Source organism: Lactuca sativa, chromosome 6 (assembly GCF_002870075.4).
Source record: "Lactuca sativa cultivar Salinas chromosome 6, Lsat_Salinas_v11, whole genome shotgun sequence".
NCBI classification, from domain to species: Eukaryota; Viridiplantae; Streptophyta; class Magnoliopsida; order Asterales; family Asteraceae; genus Lactuca; species Lactuca sativa.
In genome coordinates this window covers 47,490,479-47,510,896 of record NC_056628.2, presented here as the reverse complement: position 1 = coordinate 47,510,896, position 20,418 = coordinate 47,490,479, and the positions used below count along the sequence as shown (strand labels likewise).

Genomic DNA, 20,418 nt, shown 5'->3' with positions numbered 1-20,418 from the left:
ATTGGTCTCTAATCAGGTTAGTGATAAACCTGGGACGAAAAGTGATAACCAAAGTTTTGGTCACGGAATCATTTAGTGACTACTACTTCTACTGTTAGTGACTTTATCACTTTCGTCACTATTAGCATTTTTCTTTGTAGTGATTACATCAATTCTAAAGTGGAAATTATGGGGCCCTAAATTATAGCCAATAATTACAAAATCATAACAATACAATGAAATGTTGATGTATAATAATTAATTGTTTTTTTTAAATAAATGGTTGATGAAAAAAAGTACATCAAGAATTGATTGTTTTTTTAATAAACGGTTGGTGAAAAAAAGTCGAAAGCCACTTAAATTTCACGTGACCTTTTACTACAAAGATTTCGGCCCTGTCCATGTCGACATTACAATTTACAACTCTATAATTTTAACTTTTTCAAAACATTATTTCAATTCTGAAAGTTAAAGATAACCAAAAAGTCTCTAACCCACACTCATAATATTAATGATAAATACAATATATATATATATATATATATATATATATATATATATATATATATATATATATATATATATATATATATATATATATATATATATATATATATATATATATAAACTATTAATAAATAAGCATAAAAATAGCCAAATATTTTGTCATGTCGACATATAGTTATTATCATAAGAGATACATAAATAAGGTATTAGTCGCGGATTAGTGGGAGTCAAGTCTTTTTCTTGGATTACATATGAAGTTATAAACATCATGAACATGATTAATGAAGCTAATAGTTGGATCATGACATTTAACCTATTCTTTTTTGTTTTTAAGTCTAAGGTGTCCGATATACATATAAACATCATGATTAATGAAATTTGTTTTGTTTCAATTACCATATTAAAGATAAAATATACTCTGTTTTTAATTCTAAATGAAGTTAAAAATTCACCAGAAATCCCATTCCAACATTTTGTATATGTATTTTGGAATTGATTAAAGGATATTAAATAATGGGTTAATTGCATAAGACAATATTTTTTTATCCGGTAAAATGATTTTTTCTGAAAAAAAAAAGTGAGAAATGTTGTGTATTTTATACCAATGACATTTTATGTTTATTTTCATAAAGGACAATATTTTGATCATTTTTTTTTTCAGAAAAGACTAGATTTTTACTTGGTGAAAATATATATTAAAAGAAACTTCATTCGGCTGCAGGAGCTTTTATTTTTAGCTAACACAAAAAAATCCTTAATCCAAAACCTTGTCAAGTAGCATTTAATAAAAAGCTTTTTTATAATTTTGCAAATTAACTTAATGACCTTTTTTGTAAATCAATAGCGTGGTTTAGATAAGTAATTTTATGTAATTTTACATGTTTTAAAAGTTTTCAGCTAATTTTCAGCTTCCAGTTAGTTTGTTGAACACGTCCAAAATTATTACGTTTTCATATCGTAACGATGAGGTGATCAAATTATAACATTCATCCAAACACCCCCTAAGCATAAGCATGTGTGAGTGCATGACTATGTGTGCCAATAATACGAGAAAAGTTCCAAAATATTGGGTGCCCTAACAAAGGGGTAACATGAGAACGAAGGTGAAGGTAGACCTCACAATATTAAAGACATCCGCATTAACTTGTGGTTTATTAAGCTTTACAACAAAACCTTCCATTAATGTTAAAAGTTAAAAAAACGACGCTTCTGTTGATATTGATCACAAAAATAAATCAAAAGCATAAAGAAATTAAATAAAATTTCGTACCCTTACACGTATACGGCAGTTGTCATATGAGGGTACCAACTTTGACGTGTTGGATTTTTAATCTTTTTCTTTTATAATAAATGTACAATTTTCAAGAATAAGTACGTGTATTTATTTCTTGTTAGGTGATTTTCAAAATCCTATAATAACTTAAATAGATAAAGGGTATATACGTCTTTTTAAATTATGAAAATCGTATAAAAAGGTGCGAGTAAGTAGTACCTACTACCTTCCTTGCGAATAAGTTCATCACACTTCTTTCCTTTGGTTCCTTGGTTTAAGCAAAAGGTTTGTATTTTCTTTGTTGAGTTATCTTTTTTCATGTTTATATATATTCCATTTTGTGAAGTAACTTTTTTGTGGGTACATGTAGAAAACAATATGGAGAAACCGAATTCGAGTTCTGGAGGGTTATGGAGAACACAGTCAGATAATTTAACCAAGATACTGGGAGATGCAATGAAATCATCAGTCTCAAACGAGGAAACTAAAGAGGTCGACAGTTATACGCTTTCAAGAAAATCCAGCAAAAATCAAGTGCTCGCATCACCTGGGCGAAGTGGCACTAGTGGAAGAAACGCGCACATTAAAAGGGGGAAGAGTACTCAAATGAAATTTGATTTCGATGAGGTTAGTACTGGGGCCGCACTGAGTAGAGCCTCAAGCGCTAGCTTAGGGTTCTCGTTTTCACTCGCAGCATTCACAATGCCTCCAGATGAAATAGCAGATTCAAGACCTTTCAGCGACGATGACATTCGTAAGTTTGTTTTAAATTATCTTTTAATCTTTATAAGAAACACAAATTAAAAAAAAAATAATAGACTACGATCAAAGAGCTATTGAGATAGAATTTAGAATTTAGAATTTAGAATTTAAAAATAGTTGTTTAACTTTAAGTAAGCCATGAAAGTGAAAGTGAAGTGATGTCACAAAGTGCCATGATAAAACTTTATGCAACAAAAAGCCAAATGAGGCCATAAAAGCGGATAACGTGAAGCATGTGAAAAGTAAATTAAATAAAACGACGTAGTTGGACTGGTTAGACTGAGAAGTGACAGACAGCAATGAAAGTGGGCCTCCACTGTATGGAAAATGGGCCTTGAGTGGACCACATGATACTGGTCCACTTCCTCTCTAGTCAAATCCTCTAAAAGTCAATAACTCAAGACAGGTCTTCTTCTTATCTTTTCTTTATATTTTCTTTTTATTGGTCCCATTACATGAATTTTAGGCACAAATAGACACTTTGCTATAATAATGATTATTAAAAAATCTGATCTATCATATCATATAATATACCTTATGTATAACAGATTCCATACAACGTTTAGATAACATATGAATAAATTACCACAAAAATATAATTTGAAATGAAATGTTGACTTGTTTGACTCTAAATGAAGCAAATGGGGTCACAAGTCAACTCACAAATAATTCAACCAAGACCGGCACTCTAAGTCAAGAAAATAAGCAATATAAGTAACAAAATATCATGAATATATATGTGAATATGTGATATATGAAGTTTGTATTTTGTTATGCTAAACATGTTTGTTACAGCTGAAGACATTGAAGCGGGAACGCGTAAAAGGTTTCAAACAGAGCCTACCATGCAAATATATCTAAAGGTATACACAACTATTTACAATGCAAGCTTCAAAATTTTCACATTTTGATCATCATTTTATAATCATTTTTATATAGAAACAAGTTGCGGGTGTCTATTGTTTTACATGTCCAAAAAATGCAAATAGATTAATTTTCCCGTATGGCTATTTGGACAGGAAAACATGGAGGTTTTTGTAAGAGAACAATGCAAGATATGATATGATATGATATGTCAGGTTCAGTCTTGTACAGAAAATCTCATATTCTATGGTATTTATGTACAAGACTAATTGTTTTTTTAAACCAAAACAAAAAAAAAAAAACAGTTTCTATCTTTAAAAAATATAAATATAGATCACTCTAAAGAAGCATAAGTAGTCTCATCTCTCATGTTGTATTCACTTAGATGTTGCTAATTATTATACTAATCGAATTTAATTTTTCATAAAATGCAGTTTACGGAAGTGACATACAAGATAATAACCAAAGGAGTGACATCAACCCAAGAGAAATATATTTTAAATGGAATAAATGGTTCGGTTAATCCAGGTGAAGTTTTGGCCCTCATGGGGCCATCGGGAAGTGGCAAAACTACCCTCCTAAGTTTGCTTGGCGGGCGGTTGACAGAGCATACGTTAGGTGGATCAGTTACTTATAATGACAAGCCGTATTCAAAGCTCCTAAAGAGCAGGTACATTTTTTTTTCAAAAAGTTGGGATGAATTTATTGGTTTTTTAGAAAAGCTAGGTATTCCTGACCTTTTGAAAAAGTCATTTTTTGTCTAAAAAGTTAGTCTTTACCAAACATTTTTTTAGCTTATTGGCTTTTTGAAAATTTTATAAAATGTGATCTTGGCAGGATTGGGTTTGTGACGCAAGATGACGTGTTGTTCCCTCATTTAACTGTGAAGGAAACTATAACATATGCGGCTCTTTTACGACTATCTAAGACACTAACAAAACAAGAGAAGGAAAAACGAGCAGAAGATGTTATATATGAACTTGGTTTGGAGAGGTAATTAACTCGTATTTTCAAGATATTATCGAAAGTGTTGGGAAAATGGTCTCAAAGATTGCCAATGAAAAATAATAATAAAGAAAACTGAACATAGGAATATACGTGGAAAACTCCAAAACCAGAGAAAAACCACATGCCTATAGAGAGAGACAAATTATTAGAATCACATAGACTAATCTCTCAAGTCAACTATTAATTACACTCGCACTCTTCTAAAATGGACATATTATTATGAAATTGATATATGGTTCCTCTAATAATATACCTTAAAACAGGTGTCAAGATACTATGATAGGAAACTCCTTTATTCGGGGAGTTTCAGGTGGAGAAAGAAAACGTGTTTCCATTGGAAATGAAATCATAATCAACCCTTCCCTTTTGTTTCTTGATGAACCCACTTCTGGTTTGGATTCAACAACTTCTTTGAGAGTAATTGAACTATTACAAGACATAGCTGAGGTATGATTATTTAATTCAAGTCCCTACTTGTTTATATATTTAACGAAGAATTAATTACAAAACATACCACATATCTCATGAAAGAAAAGTTTGCTAATTCTCGGAATCGTTTTTTCTCATATTTCACAAATTCTTGTTTTTCCCAAAAATGATGTGATTTTCATGAATTCTATATAAAAAGTATTGATTAATTTGTTTATATGTTTATAACAGAATGATAAGACAGTGGTTACAACTATACACCAACCATCGAGTCGACTTTTCCATAAATTTGACAAATTAATCCTACTTGGAAAAGGGAGCTTGTTGTATTTTGGGAAAGCTTCAGAAGCTATGGTGTATTTTTCATCAATCGGATGTTCTCCTTTAATCGCTATGAATCCAGCGGAATTCTTGTTAGATCTTGCAAATGGGAACATGAATGATGTTTCTGTTCCACCTGAATTAGAGGATAGAGTACATTTGGGAAATTCAGGAAGAGAAACAACAAATGGGAAACCCTCTCCATCAATCGTGCATGAGGTAACTTTAATAATAATAATTATGATTTAAAACATTTAAGAAAAACTTAAATTAGATTGTTTTAAGAATGATTATGTTTTGTAGTATCTAGTGGAGGCATGTATGAGTCATGTTGGGGAAGAAACGAAAAAGAGACTTAGGACTCAAACATCACTCGATCAAGAAAAGACGTTTCAAAAACGAGAATGGGGGGCAAGTTGGAGAGAACAATACTTGATATTGTTCATGAGAGGGATTAAAGAAAGGCGACATGATTATTTTAGTTGGTTGAGAATCACACAAATTGTAGCAACCGCAATCATTTTAGGGCTTCTTTGGTGGCAATCCGATGTTCATACCCCCAAAGATTTGCAAAATCAGGTATATGAAAAGTTTCCATCTCTACCAAGAGACATAAATACCATTACTACTTCATAAGGATTGTTGTTTTCTAATTGTACCCAAAGGGTAAAATGGTCATTTTCAATCCCGTATAACAAGTTGCCATTTTGAAAAAAAAAAAATGTCAAGACACACAAATATCATTATTACTCCATACGAAATGTTGTTTTTCTAATTGTACCCAAGGGTAAAATGGTCATTTTCAATCAGGTATAAAAAGTTTACATTTTTTGAAAAAAAAAAATACCACGACACATAAATATCATTATTACTCCATAAGGAATGTTGTTTTTCTAATTGTACCCAAGGGTAAAATGGTCATGTTCAATCAGGTATAAAAAGTTTCAATTTTTTGAAAAAACAATGCCACTACCCACAAATACCCTTACTAGTTACTACTAGTACTTCATAAGGGCTAAGGCATGTAGTTTTGTAAGTGTACCCAAGGGGTAAAATGGTCATTTTCAATCATATATAAGAAATGTTTTTTTTTTCTTTTTGGAAAAGAGAGGACAAGAGAGAGTCCCGAGAAAATTTATTAATAAACAAATGTTGTTTTGTTATTCCACAATCCACCTAAGGGTAAAACGGTCATATTTTTTTTTGCAGGCAGGGCTGCTCTTCTTCATTGCGGTGTTTTGGGCGTTTTTCCCGGTTTTTACAGCTATATTCACATTCCCTCAAGAAAGAGCAATGTTGAAAAAGGAAAGAGCAGCTGACATGTATAAGCTTAGTGCATATTTCCTAGCAAGAACAACAAGTGACCTTCCACTTGATCTTCTTCTCCCAATCATTTTCCTCTTAATTGTTTATTTCATGGGAGGACTCAGACTCACTGCTCAATCATTTTTCCTAACCATGCTTATAGTCTTTCTATGCATTGTTTCAGCTCAGGTATATAAATTTTACATATTTATAAACTTCATTTACATAATATAATATAACATTATATATATATAACTAAAATGGCAGGGTCTTGGATTAGCTATTGGTGCTGCAGTTATGGACTTAAACAAAGCAACAACTTTAGCTTCTGTAACTGTAATGGCTTTCATGTTGGCTGGAGGGTTTTTTGTAAAGGTAGACATTAAAATAAATCACTAACAGATTATAAACTAAACTCTTATAGAACTTAATATGATTGTATGAAATGCTAAAAGAATGTTTTCTTTTTGTTTCTTTTTATTGCAGAATGTTCCAGTGTTCATTTCTTGGTTAAGTTACTTGTCATTCAACTATCACACCTACAGACTTCTTCTAAAAGTGCAGTATGAACATATCAGCTCTGTAATTGAGGGGATTGAATTAGACAGTGGATTGAAGGAAGTTGGTGCCCTAGCAGCCATGGCTGTTGGGTATCGTATCTTGGCTTACTTGTCTTTGAGACATTTGTAGCTTGAATGATTCATGAGTGTTTGGATAATCATGAACTACTGAAGAGTAAAGAGAATTTTTGTTTTGTTGCTTCATACTGATGCAAGAGGTGAGAATGGAGCGTAGGGTAAGAGCTATATACAGTGACCTGAAGAAGAATTTGTTCAAATGTCATCTACAAAGATATGAAATCACTATTTGAGAGGTTTAGTTGTTGTTGTGTATTGATATTATCGATGTTCATAGCTGACATTAAGTTATCTATGGCTGTAAAACAACTAAAGATAATAAACTTCAGCAAAGTATGTGCATTTTTCAGGAAATTGTGTATTTCATGAGCCTAAATTTACCGAAATTGTTTCATCCAAACAAATGATAGTCACCTGGTGTATACACTTTCATAATTTATGTACATTATAAACTAAATTCTTCTCTAATTTTGAAACTAGAAATCGCTTATTTGAAATTAAAGCCAGATGTAGGTTTTTTGAGAAGCGATACTCTACATCTACATCTACATCTGATTGTTTCGTCTAAATTGAGGGAGCATATGATAGGAGACGGAATTAATGGTGGAAATTGAAAGGAAAAAACGGGTTGAGGCATAGAACCTGATGTATTCTCCGGTGATTATAACCGTCGGCGGTAAAATGGGATGACCACCGGCGTAGAGTTGCATCTTCATTGAGAATGAGGGCCGATTAGACGCTGTGAATTGTCCGTTAGGATCACTCGCTCTTTAAAAAGTTGTTTAATTTGACCCAGATATTTTAGAACTTTACACGTTTAACCCTTTAAAGTTTTGAAACTCCTTTTTAAACCCTCCTACTAATTGTAAAATGATTTAAAAGACTAAATGCATGCTTATTTCGGTCCATACAGAATTATGTACATGCATGTTAATTGTTAAAAGAGAGCTAAGAGGTACAATATATGACGGTATGATTTATTTCTTGATTACATTTAGTTAAGATTAAATATATAAAACAATTATTACATCTTTAAGTCAATCGGTTATTAAATTTGTCTAATTGAAATTGAAACACTTTTTTCCATAAAACTCATTTTGGGAATGAAGTGCATTTTATATCTCATGTTTATATAAATAATCTAACATTTTACAACAAATGACAAATAGTAAAACAAATGAAATTTTGCAATTCATATGAAATTATAAATTGTATTTTGTTAATAAGAGGTCAGATGACTAAAAAACATTGATAACAAATGATAATAGAAACCATTTATATATATATATATATATATATATATATATATATATATATATATATATATATATATATATATATATATATATATATATATATTCACTTAATTGTTTTGTTAGTAAATAAATAAAAACATTTATCTTATATTATAGATAGAAGATAGATTTTGTGTACATTTATTATTATTAGTATTTTTTTGTAAACTATTTATTTAAATTTTATATAGATTTAAATTTGATTGTATTTATGTTCATATATATGTATATTTATAGTGTTATAATCCTCTAGTATAAAACATGGAAAATACATTTTTATTCTGGTAATTAACCATGGTTATCTCACCACCACTTCTCGCAAAACATGTGTATACGGTCAAAATATCCAAGACAAAGTTCATGTTCTCTACAAAACGAAAGTTACCTCCTCCTCTTTCTGGGTAGCATTATGTTGATGATAAGAATACCCTTCTAAGTAATGTTTAAATTATTGTCTATCTACCATTTTGATAAAGTTCATGGGTTTGCTAACAGCTAACTTGTTTTTATGTATATATTGATATGTATATTTATGTCCACTTTTTTTACTTTTGAGTAGGTAGTGCTCTTCTTTTGTGTGGAGAAATGGTAGTAGTAATAGAGTTAGGAACCATACAAGTGATGTCTTACTACATGTTGTTTCTTGCTTCCCTTCATAGGCTAATACCACTTTTGATTTCGAAATTGTAACTTTTTATATTTGAATCAACGGTGTTTGGTTATATTTTTTTATTTTTGGACCAAACTACACGGCATGGAATAGTGTTCATAAGACAATGAATACATGACTAATCTGTGTGACCTGATTCCTAATCAATTATTTAGATTTTAGTATGTTATCGTGGATTTGAAAATATTTATGTTTTGATTTGAATTTATGTTTAATTTGGATTTTGTATGATGTTTTATATTTTCTTATAATTATTCCAAAAGTTTGTTCAATTATTTTATAAAATAAAATAATACAGAATTATAAAATTGTCATTTTTATCATTCACCACAACAATTCAGATGTCTAATCCAGCAACATGTTTATATTCAAAGGCATGGTATATGAACTTAAAGCCTCTTAGTAATTCATATCCTGTTAAACAACCTCTAAACCAAATGATGAACATCATATATCACATTATAATTTGATTAAATTTGTTTCAAAGTTTCAATGTTCAAATTGGATTGGTCGATTTTTGGATGTCTATCCACATCCAATATCCAATAATAAAAGAAACGGATTCGATAATAGTTTTAATCGGAATATTGGATTATAGTTTCATGGTAAATGGATGCTACTTGGATATTAATATTGAACAAGTCTTTTGGATAATGAACCTGACAAAACTAGCTGGTAATTGGAAGCTGTTAGCGAGTAGCAGGTAACTGGTAGTTATTAGCGTTTTGTTTAAAACTACGTAAGATAACATTTATATTTGGAGCGTTTTGTTTAAACTAAACGCTAAAAGTTTATAGTGTCAAACAAGTTTTTGTTTAAAATGAAAAGTTTTATCAAACACTAAAAGTTAGAAGTTTTCAAACGCTTGGTGTCAAACACCTCATATATTGTTTAAACTTTTATAGGGAAAAATGTAGAAAATACAAATAAAAAATTACATTGGAAATATCTAATATTCATTATTGATTTAATTGGATCGATTCTATTTGAAAACATTAGACATTAGAAAGACGTTAACGGATAAACTCCCTTAAAATAAACAATTTTAAAACATTAATCATTTTAAATTCAAACAGTTTTAACCGATTCAAAGCGACTCGTGGAGTTATGGTTGATCACGGTTGCTGAATGAGGTTGTGTTCGAAATGGTCGTTTTTACTAATAACTTCCTTGGTTGACCAAGACAAACCACTCACACGCATGCAAACTTACTTCTATTTCACATACATACGTAACTTTGAAAGATTTTCTTTACAAAACGTACCTTTCATCCCTACGCCGATTTTTGTTGATTGTAAATTAACAAGTATATATTATATATATATATATATATATATATATATATATATATATATATATATATATATATATATATATATATATATATATATATATATATATATATATATATATGTAATATTTCATGCAAGTATGCAACACAATAATCCAAAATCCAAACAAACGAAAAGATCATTGCATCACATAATGGCATAAAACCTCTAGTTTCTGCCAACATGTCTCCATTTAGGTCTCGAAATCCATGAAAATAACCCGTGTTGGGGTTGCCATAGCCCATATGCATGATATATGTATATATATATGTATATGGAACTCTTGAATCTAAAATTTATTATTCGATTATTAAAAAAAAATACTTCAAATAATTAATAAACACGTGGAGTTATAATCCCCTATATTTACTGCAAGGTTGACCTTGTTGATCAAGTCTCATAACATTTTCGAGAAGAAAAACAACATATGGGTGAACTAACTAAATAACCTAGCCGGCAATTTATCCCGGCGAAATATTATAATATTCTAGATAAAATAAAGACTTATTCAAAGTTGACTAGGCTCCCAACTATACGTAAGTATCAAACATAAATATATGTGAATATTCATAGAGGATTAAACATCGACAGACATCCGACATGACCACTGCCATCACCACCACCAGCACCACCATGATCACCGCTACACAACTGCATCGTTTACAAGGGCCTAAGCCTACACCGTTGATGATAAACAAGAAGTCTTCCAAGATCATCAAGAAGAATAACACTAGTCATCAACATGATCAAAAGCATTTACTTCGAGGTAGGGGCTATAAATCTCCGGTGATAGTTTACCTGAAGTCGCCGAAAATCGTTCATGTGCTCCCTCATGAGTTCATGACCACCGTCCAAAGACTCACCGGAAAACCGGTCACTTCATCTTCACATCAAACTCTTTAATTATTTTGTTTCTCTTTCTGTACCATATACTACTCGAATAATTCAATACGTACTCACTTAAATTTTCGTAAATTCTTCAAACACTACAAGAATCAGTTTCCTTCAGATTACGGATATGTTAGTATATATATACGGTAGTTTTAGGGTTACATGTTATCTTGAATATTAACACTGACTTGGCGTGGTCCAAATGGCACCTATGGAGCTCCTTACGAGCTAACCAGTTATGTGTTTCAAGATGCATTGTTGACAATTGACATGGGCGTGTGTTTTATCTTTGTTTCTTGAACAAATAAATATTTGAATGTGTGTCTAAACTATTAATATGATTTGAAGTCATATTAAATTAGTTTTGAGTGTTTGGATAAAAGTAAATTAAGATTTTGATACATGTAAATTATACAAATTTACTCACTACAAATCGATTTATTATGTGACTCGTAATATTCAAGTTACATGACAATATGACATTCATTTATATATATAGTATGTATGAACTTGTTTTTAGTAATTAATTGCACTATGAATGTAGACATCTAATTTTCTCTAATGCTATTTTTCTACCAGCACATGAACTTATGCAATTTAATAATAATTTTAAAATTACTTGGAATGTATATTTGGTTGTATATAATTAAGCTTGGTGAGAAATTTGTAAATGCTACAAAAGGATAAAGTGAAACGTGTAATATGCTTTGATTTTGATATATAATTCTGTCAGGTTCGAAGATTATTAGAAAATCTAAGAAAGACATGAATAATGTGTTAAAACGTAAATGTTTTTCATTTATAAATAACGAAAATATATACAATAAGATTGTTTGCAGCTTTGCATTACCCACTAACACTTTTTGAAAAACATAAATGAGAAGATAAAAAGTAAAATTTATACTTGAAGTCAAATTAGGTGACAATTACTATTTAACTTTTGATTTTGATGTCTATGTTAACTTTTAAAAATAGACTGATCAAGTCACCCAATGTTTTATATTCATAATTTTAAATCTCAACAAACTGAATGCATAATACTCAATGAGAGTAAAAAGATAAGTTCGTGGTAATAAGTTGTAAGTTGATTGGTGATGCGTTGCATATACTGAACTAGGCGAATACCCACGCGTTGCGCAGAAACACTTATATAGTTAAAGTCTTTACAAATATATGATTTTTTAATAACATTGTTGTTAAATTTGATATAATAATTTGTATATATACTAAATTGATATAATATATTGATTATTTTGAATTATATGATAATATATACATTTATTATAACTTCATAATCTCAATCGTTTGACTGACTTCTACCCGCGAGTTACAAATGAATAAAATTAAATATAATATATAATTTGATGTTATTTATAGTTGTTTTTATTGTTAATTAATTTTTTAAAATTTATTTGCTTAATGTTAATTTCTATCATTATAATTATTTATAACATCAAACATTGTTTTTTTATTTTAAAGCTAACAATATAATCATTTATATAGAGTTGTTTTTAACTATTGTTATTGTAAGTTATTTTAAGCTACTTATTTGGAAACTTTTAACGATTATAAAAATATATTTAAGAAATATTTTAGTTAAATTGAAATTACAATTTAGTTTTTGTTTTTATCACTACAATTTATCACTTTTAACTATTTACAAAATATTCTTTAGTTTTTTTAAATGTAACTGAAATTTATATTTGAGTTGACATTGTAATGCGCAGAAACACCTATATAGTTAAAGTATTTACATATATATATATATATATATATATATATATATATATATATATATATATATATATATATATATATATAACATTAACGTTGTTGTTAAATTTGATATAATAATTCGTATATTAATTTGATATAATATATTGATTATTTTGAATTATATAATAATATATAAATCTATTATAACGTTATAATCTCAATCGTTTGAATGACTTCTACTCGCGAGTTACACATTTATAGTTGTTATTTTTAACTAATTTTTTAAAATTTATTTGCTTAATGTTTTAATTTCTATTATTATAATTATTTAAAACATCAAACATTATTTTTTGATTTTAAAGGTAACAATATAATCATTTATATAGAGTTATTTTTAACTATTGTTATTATAAGTTATTTTAAGCTACTTATCTGAAAAGTTTTAACATTATATAAATATATTTAGGAAATAGTTTAGCTAAACTAATATTACAATTTAGTTTTTGCATTTATCACTATAATTTATCACTTTTAACTATTTATAAAATATTATTTGGTTTTTTTAGTGGAACTGAACATTATATTTAAGTTGACACTGTAATGTTATATTTAAATTAACAATTTAAGTATTTTGCCCAAATTGTTCAAAAATTACAGCTTTAAACTGATAATAGTTTACATGCAACAACATTTTAAATCTAATAAATTAAGTATAATATGTTAAAATTTAAAGACATAACTTTATAAATAGAAGTAAAGATATTATTTTAAAATTGAAATTTAGTCTATTTATGATTACACTTTAGGTTTGATATTTATTTAACATTATTAACCAACTTACAATCATGATTAGAAATACACTACAATTTATCACTTTTAACTATTTATAAAATAATCTCTAGGTTGCTTAAGTTAAATAAAATTTATATTTAAGTTGAGCCTATAATGTTATATTTTAATTAATAATTTAAGTATTTTATACAAATTGCTCAAAAATTATATCTTTAAAATGATAATGGTTTACATCCAACAATATATTAAAACTAATAAATTAAGTATAATATGTTAATAGTTAAAAATCATAATTTTATAAGTAGAATTAAAAATATTATTTTAATATTGAAATTTAGTTTATATATGAATACACTTTAGATTTGATATTTATTTAACCTAATTACCAAATTATAATTATTATTATAAAGAAATTGAAAAGTCATGGGAGTTTCAAATGAATGTAGTGAAAGGAAAAAAAAATGGGGGTTTCAAATGCATGAGATTCAAGAAATTAAAAATGTTAGGTTTATAAGTATGTATGACTAGTAAGATTTTATTTTCAAAAAGGGTTTGATATGCTCTAATAAAAAAGGTTATTAAATAGGGAGCAAACTTGGTCAACATGGTTCATATTGGAATTCTTTAACATAAGATATGTAACCCAAAATATATATGTCAAATTACCTGGTTTATTAATAGCAACTATGCTTTCATGTCTCACTTTATTTCTAAACTTAAATGAAAAAATAATGGAGTTGTTGAATATTGAATTTTGTGCACCTTTTGCCATGCAAGTTGCAATATCTCTCTCTTGGAAATTTTCTAAAATTTATTATCAATAATTCCATTTTAAATGAGTGCCTTGATATTGATATTGATATTGATAATGATATCAACATCTTGTATATATTTAAGTTGTATTATTTGTATCGACAATGTAATCAAAAATTTCGGATATTGATTTGAAGTCTTTTAAATCAAAGATGTCTTCTAGAAAGTCTATTATTGGGTTTTGTATTTAACGAGGCTTGAGGAGGCGAGTGTGTTGCCGCGAAAATTAAAACACTAGTTTTTGACTTTTTGTGATATAATTATATGTTTGTTTGAAGTTTAAGTTATATATTTCTCATAGTTTTCTAGCATAAGTGCCTGTGTGTTGCGGCAAAAAATTTAACAGTAATTTTTATGACATAATTATATGTTCCTTTGTAGTTTTCTAGGATTGTATTTTCAAAATATAATTATTTAATAACAATGTATCTAATTTTAGAATAGTAGACATTAAAGTCAGGGCCGTTCCAAACATATTTTGGGCCCAGGACGAGAGAAAAAAATGGGCCCTTAAAAAATACAAATGTCATCAAGTTTTTTATAATAAATCAATAATTAAAAGAAAATTATTTATATTATCTTATAAATATAACAATTTTCATAAAAAATTTGGGCCCTTTTAAAAAATGGGCCCTGGACGGTCGCCCCTATCGCCCACCCTCTGGGACGGGCCTGATTAAAGTTAAACAAAAAATTAAATGAAAGTAACATGCTATATTATACAACAAAAAGAAACCTTTTTTTTTCATTTAGCCGAATCAGAGGCAACTGCAGCAAATAACAATATATTTTTATTTTGTTGTCTAATATAACATACTAGTTTCATTTTGTATTCTTATTTTTTTATTAATTATTTTTTCATATTAAACCAGTATATTTAGAAAATACAATGTTATTGTGGGTAATGCTATGTAATGTTGTAACAGGAAGAAATGAAAATAGAATGCTATAATAAACATATCAATAAAAATACAAAGTTATAATAAACATATAAATTGCACATTAAACTATCATTTTTTTAATTATATACAATGTTATAATATGAAGAGATGAAAATATAATGCTATAATAAACATATAAATGAAAATACAATGTTATTTTATTGCAAGCACTGAAGCAACATTGTGACAGTTTCATTATTATAGGAACATACTTTATGAAACATCATTTAACCTATTAAAATTGAAATTTATTAGGGTTAGAATCATACATTTTGCAACAAACAATTGATGCAAGAAACTCTCTTTTAGATCTCCTTGGAAAGTTTAACTCCAATAATGTGGTAGCCTCTAATAAATCACACTAAAAATCCTAGGAGACCTTGTGATTAAAATTAAGGAGAGAGAGGAGGAGAAATCTTAATTCTACTTATGAGGGTGAAGGATCGGTTTTGGTAAAGGGTTATGACCCTTTATATAGCTATCAGATAACCCTGAAACCCTAGATTTGAATATTAAAATAATAGTATTTTAATCTAATTCAAATACAATTTCATTATTTGATTCAAGAGGCTTCCAAAACCCTTTTAAGCCCTCCTCAAAAACGTCCAAGGCAATAAGGATCTAGAATTATCTTCCTTTCTCAACTATTGGACAATTGCAATTCAACAATTGTACATTTAATTAATTTTAATTAACTCAAAATTAATTCTGATTAATTATCGGTTAATTATTATATATTTCTAATTAATATATTAATCATATAATATATTAATAAATCATTTATCTCTCTCTTAATTTCAATCCAAGTCATTTCCTGATTATGAGGGCAACCCAAAAATGACTTTACTTCTATTCACAAAGATTATACCAATTTAGTTAAGACCTTAGACATTTAATCCAACAGTCACCCACTTGGATAAGTCATCAACTAAAATTTCAAGTATAGTCTTTGAATAACTAGTAAAGAATGTTTTTTAAAGCCACTGTCAAACTATGATTAAATCAGACATTAGCCCTAAAATAAGTGATCAACTATTCTTTCGTTCTTCAAGATATCATATGGAGATGATACATGAATACGAATCAATATCATGTTCCAAGATTATATTTCTCGATTTCCCAATTTACGATGACGTCATTAGACTACAAATTGACCACGTCATTTTATTCCATGTTGAGCCTAACAGTATAATGTCAACATAAAATCACCTAGGGGCCCAAAGAAATCACTTTTTTCCTTAATAGGCAAAAGGAACGAATAAACTTTGACTATAAAATCATAAATTTTACTCATCATGTCATACATGGAATTACACTATATGACATCCAGTTACGGATACGTTGGTGCAAACCAATGCACAACATACTTGCAAACTATGACTTACATATCTCCATTTTAAGAATAAAAGATATTATCGTCTTAGAATTACTCGTGATTGGATCCATGAAGTAATCTCTAAGCACGGGTTTTACGAATACTCAAAATCCTTATTTTCTAAGTACTCATGAATATTGCAGCAATCCCTATGCAATGTCTAATCACCATGGACAATCTACTAATATGCCATGACAATGTTAAACCAATACTTACTCCCTAAAGTGTGACTGAATGTGGTATTTTGAATAAATTAATATTCAGAAAGTAAAACATGCAAAGTGAAACACAAGAGTAAATTAATTGACTATGGTATCACACTCTTTGAACATAAATAAATCTTTATTACTTAATCGCCATTTAATTACAATTTATCATTGTTACATTTTTTTCAAACCTATCAACAAACTACTAAAATCTGAATTTTAATATCATTTCTTAGTCCAATGCTCCTAGTATACTCAAAGTGCTTGGTTTTGATTAAACCCTTTGTGAGAGGATCAACAGGATTCTCCTCTGATGATACATGATTCACCACGATTTTTCCTTTTTCAACCTGATGTTGGATATAATGGTATTTTATTGTGATGTGCCTTGATCTCCCATGATCATCTGGTTCTCTTGTTAAAGGAACTGCACCTTCGTTGTCACAAAAAATCTCCATTGGCTCTTGGATTGATGGAACAACTCCAAGGTCTCTAATGAAATTCTTTAACCATGCCACTTCCTTTTTTGTCTCGCTCGTTGTGATGTACTCTGATTCACAGGCAGTGTTGTAAAACTCGCCGAGTTGGCCAATTACTCCTCCGAGTACTCGCTACTCCCCCCTTGCCGAGGCGAGTTACATAATCCCGAGTACTCCCCAATCGGCCCCTTAAGAACTGAGTAGTGTTGTGAAATTCGGTCAACTCGGTGATTAATATATATGATATACTTAATGATTTATTATTTAACACACACACATGTGATTATTACTACATATATATCTTAAATTTTCAGTAATTATTCACGAAGTGAGACCATTATGTGGTTTTCATTTTTTGTGTATTCACATGTATCCAATTTTGTTATATATTTCAATCAACTTATTATTTTATCTTATGATTTTGACATTTATAATTTCCATAAAAATATTTCTACACAAATTTCTAAATCCGAGTACTCCCGAGTACTCACTACTCGGTAGTCGGTCGAACAGGTACCGATTAACGAGTTCTACAACCTTGTTCACAGGTAGAACTATCCACTCTTTGATGCTTGGAACTCTTCCAAGTCACTGCTCTACCATTTAATAGAAATACCCAGCCATATTGTGAATAAATATTATCCCGATCCGTTTGAAAATTTGCATCATAATAACCACTCTGTAACGAACCAAAAATCAAGGGTAAAAATTTCATTTTTAGTATAGCTAAAACATTGATACCATTTATCCCAAACATTTCAAATCATCATTAAGTAAAACATTTATCAGAGTTCATCCCAAAATCATTCGTTGCAGAATTCATAGATGTGTGCACTGCGGTCAAACCGAGCCCTTCCTTTCCAAAACGATGATACTTAAAACCATAAACAAACCTATAAGCACGAAGCTTAGTGAGCTCCCCAGAGCATACCCTACACACAATCCACGTAACATGTATCATATTAGCTATAAAAGCTACATATACCTCATAAGTCATGCATACATAAACCTGTAAGGATGTCGTGGGCTCCCCCAAGGTCTTACATCATCGTGTCATGGGCTACCCCACATGGTCTTTACCTGGGAATGCCATGGGCTACCCCACATGGTCATATATCCAATTACCACGGGCTCCCCCCCCCCCCCCCCAGGGTCTTCCATGCGATAACATACATAATCACATAACATATCATATATCACAAAAGTATCTACAAATAACACATACATAAACCTATAAGGATGTCATAGGCTCCCCCCAGGGTCTTATACCATTATGCCATGGACTACCCCACATGGTCTTTACTTGGGAACAGTGTTGCAGAAATCGGCCTAATCGGCCAATTAATCGCTAATCGGACCTCCACCGATGAGATTTATTGCTAATCGGTCACTATAATCGGGTTTGGTTAATACAGGTCAAAGTCGGAATTAATCAGACCTAATCGGACCTAATCGGACTTAATCGAACCTAATCAGGTTTGGTCAACGCATGTCAAAGTCGGCCCTAATCGGCCCTAATCGAACCTAATCGCCGATTAATCACTTTTTTTGTAGGATTAAAATTAGATTTATAAATTTTTGAATAATTTGCTTAATAATTAATGGTCCCCGATTAATCTCCCGATTAATCCCCACCTAGCCGATTAATCTCTAATCGCTAGTCCACCGATTAGCGATTTCTGCAACCATGCTTGGGAATGTCATGGGCTACCCCATATGGTCTTATATCCAATTGCCATGGTCTTCCCTCAGGGTCTTCCATGCAAGTATCACAAAGACAACTAGCATATCACACATCACATAAAAAACTAGTATAACACATAACGCATAAACAACTAGCATACTACATATCACATAAATAATGCATATAAACATATAAGGATGTTGTGGAATCCCCCTAGGGTCTTACACCATCGTGTTATGGGCTATCCCACATGGTCTTTACCTGGGAATGCCATGAGATACCCCACATGTTCTTATATCCAAATGCCACGGGCTCCTCCCGGGGTCTTCCATGCAATAACATATAATCACTAGCATACCACTTAGCATAAAGATAACTACCATACCACATATCTCTACTACTGCTAGTGTACCACATAACATAAAATGGGTCGACCTTGGTGCCTTAGACCCATTGGTATGGTGAGAAGACTCACCTCGCACTGCTAAAGTCCCACATATAAACTCTAGCTGCTGACAGGTTCCCGAACTGTCAATCATCAAAATGACACCCAACTAATAATTGGGTTCCAATACACAACCATAATCTACACTTGGGGTAAATGGACCATTTTACCCCTAACCTAACTTGGTTCAAAACCAAGGCCCAACATCTGGCCCAATTTACCAAATTGGGCCCAAACCTCTACATGGACTTATCTTAAGGCCCAACCATAACCACTTGGTATTTTGATGGCCCAATATCTCATAATCATCAAGGCCCAATTATGGCCCACTTATTGCCTAATTTTCTAAGTTGGGCCCACGCCTCACTAATGGGTATTATCTTGAGGCCCAATAATTTCCCTTAGTCCATAAATATGTTCCCAATTGGCCCACAAAGGCTCACAGCAGCTTAGTCCAATAAATGGCCCAACAAGCATCCAAACCCAATTAGGGTTTTTCACATAAAATTACGATTATGGTTAAGTGTTCCTACTTAACCCATTAAGGACTTAATCCATTAAGTATAACATACAATGAAATCAAGCTTGAGTCATAGCTCCACTCCAGTGGTCGAAAATGCAATTCCTGATAAGTCCAAACCAATAATCCCAAAATTAGGGTTTTTTAAACCCTAATTAGGGTTTTCAACCCAAT

At 30.2% G+C, this 20,418-nt stretch overlaps 1 protein-coding gene and 1 long non-coding RNA gene across 2 annotated transcripts; one reads left to right on the top strand and one right to left on the bottom strand.

Moving 5' to 3' along the window:
- Positions 1–1,905: 1,905 nt before the first annotated feature.
- LOC111909353 (ABC transporter G family member 22) lies at positions 1,906–7,440 on the top strand. Its single transcript, XM_023905164.3, has 11 exons — positions 1,906–2,044; positions 2,130–2,513; positions 3,317–3,384; positions 3,820–4,055; positions 4,223–4,378; positions 4,657–4,840; positions 5,054–5,362; positions 5,447–5,722; positions 6,353–6,637; positions 6,716–6,823; positions 6,935–7,440. The coding sequence occupies exons 2-11, from the start codon at positions 2,138–2,140 to the stop codon at positions 7,136–7,138; spliced, it is 2,202 nt and encodes a 733-aa protein (XP_023760932.1). The 5' UTR covers positions 1,906–2,044; positions 2,130–2,137; the 3' UTR covers positions 7,139–7,440.
- LOC122194699 (uncharacterized) lies at positions 3,820–8,035 on the bottom strand. The gene is made up of 2 exons (XR_006184207.2): positions 7,729–8,035; positions 3,820–7,265 (listed from the first exon to the last, which is right to left on the bottom strand). It is a non-coding gene; the product is annotated as an uncharacterized LOC122194699 (long non-coding RNA).
- Between the last annotated feature and the right edge of the window lie 12,383 nt (positions 8,036–20,418).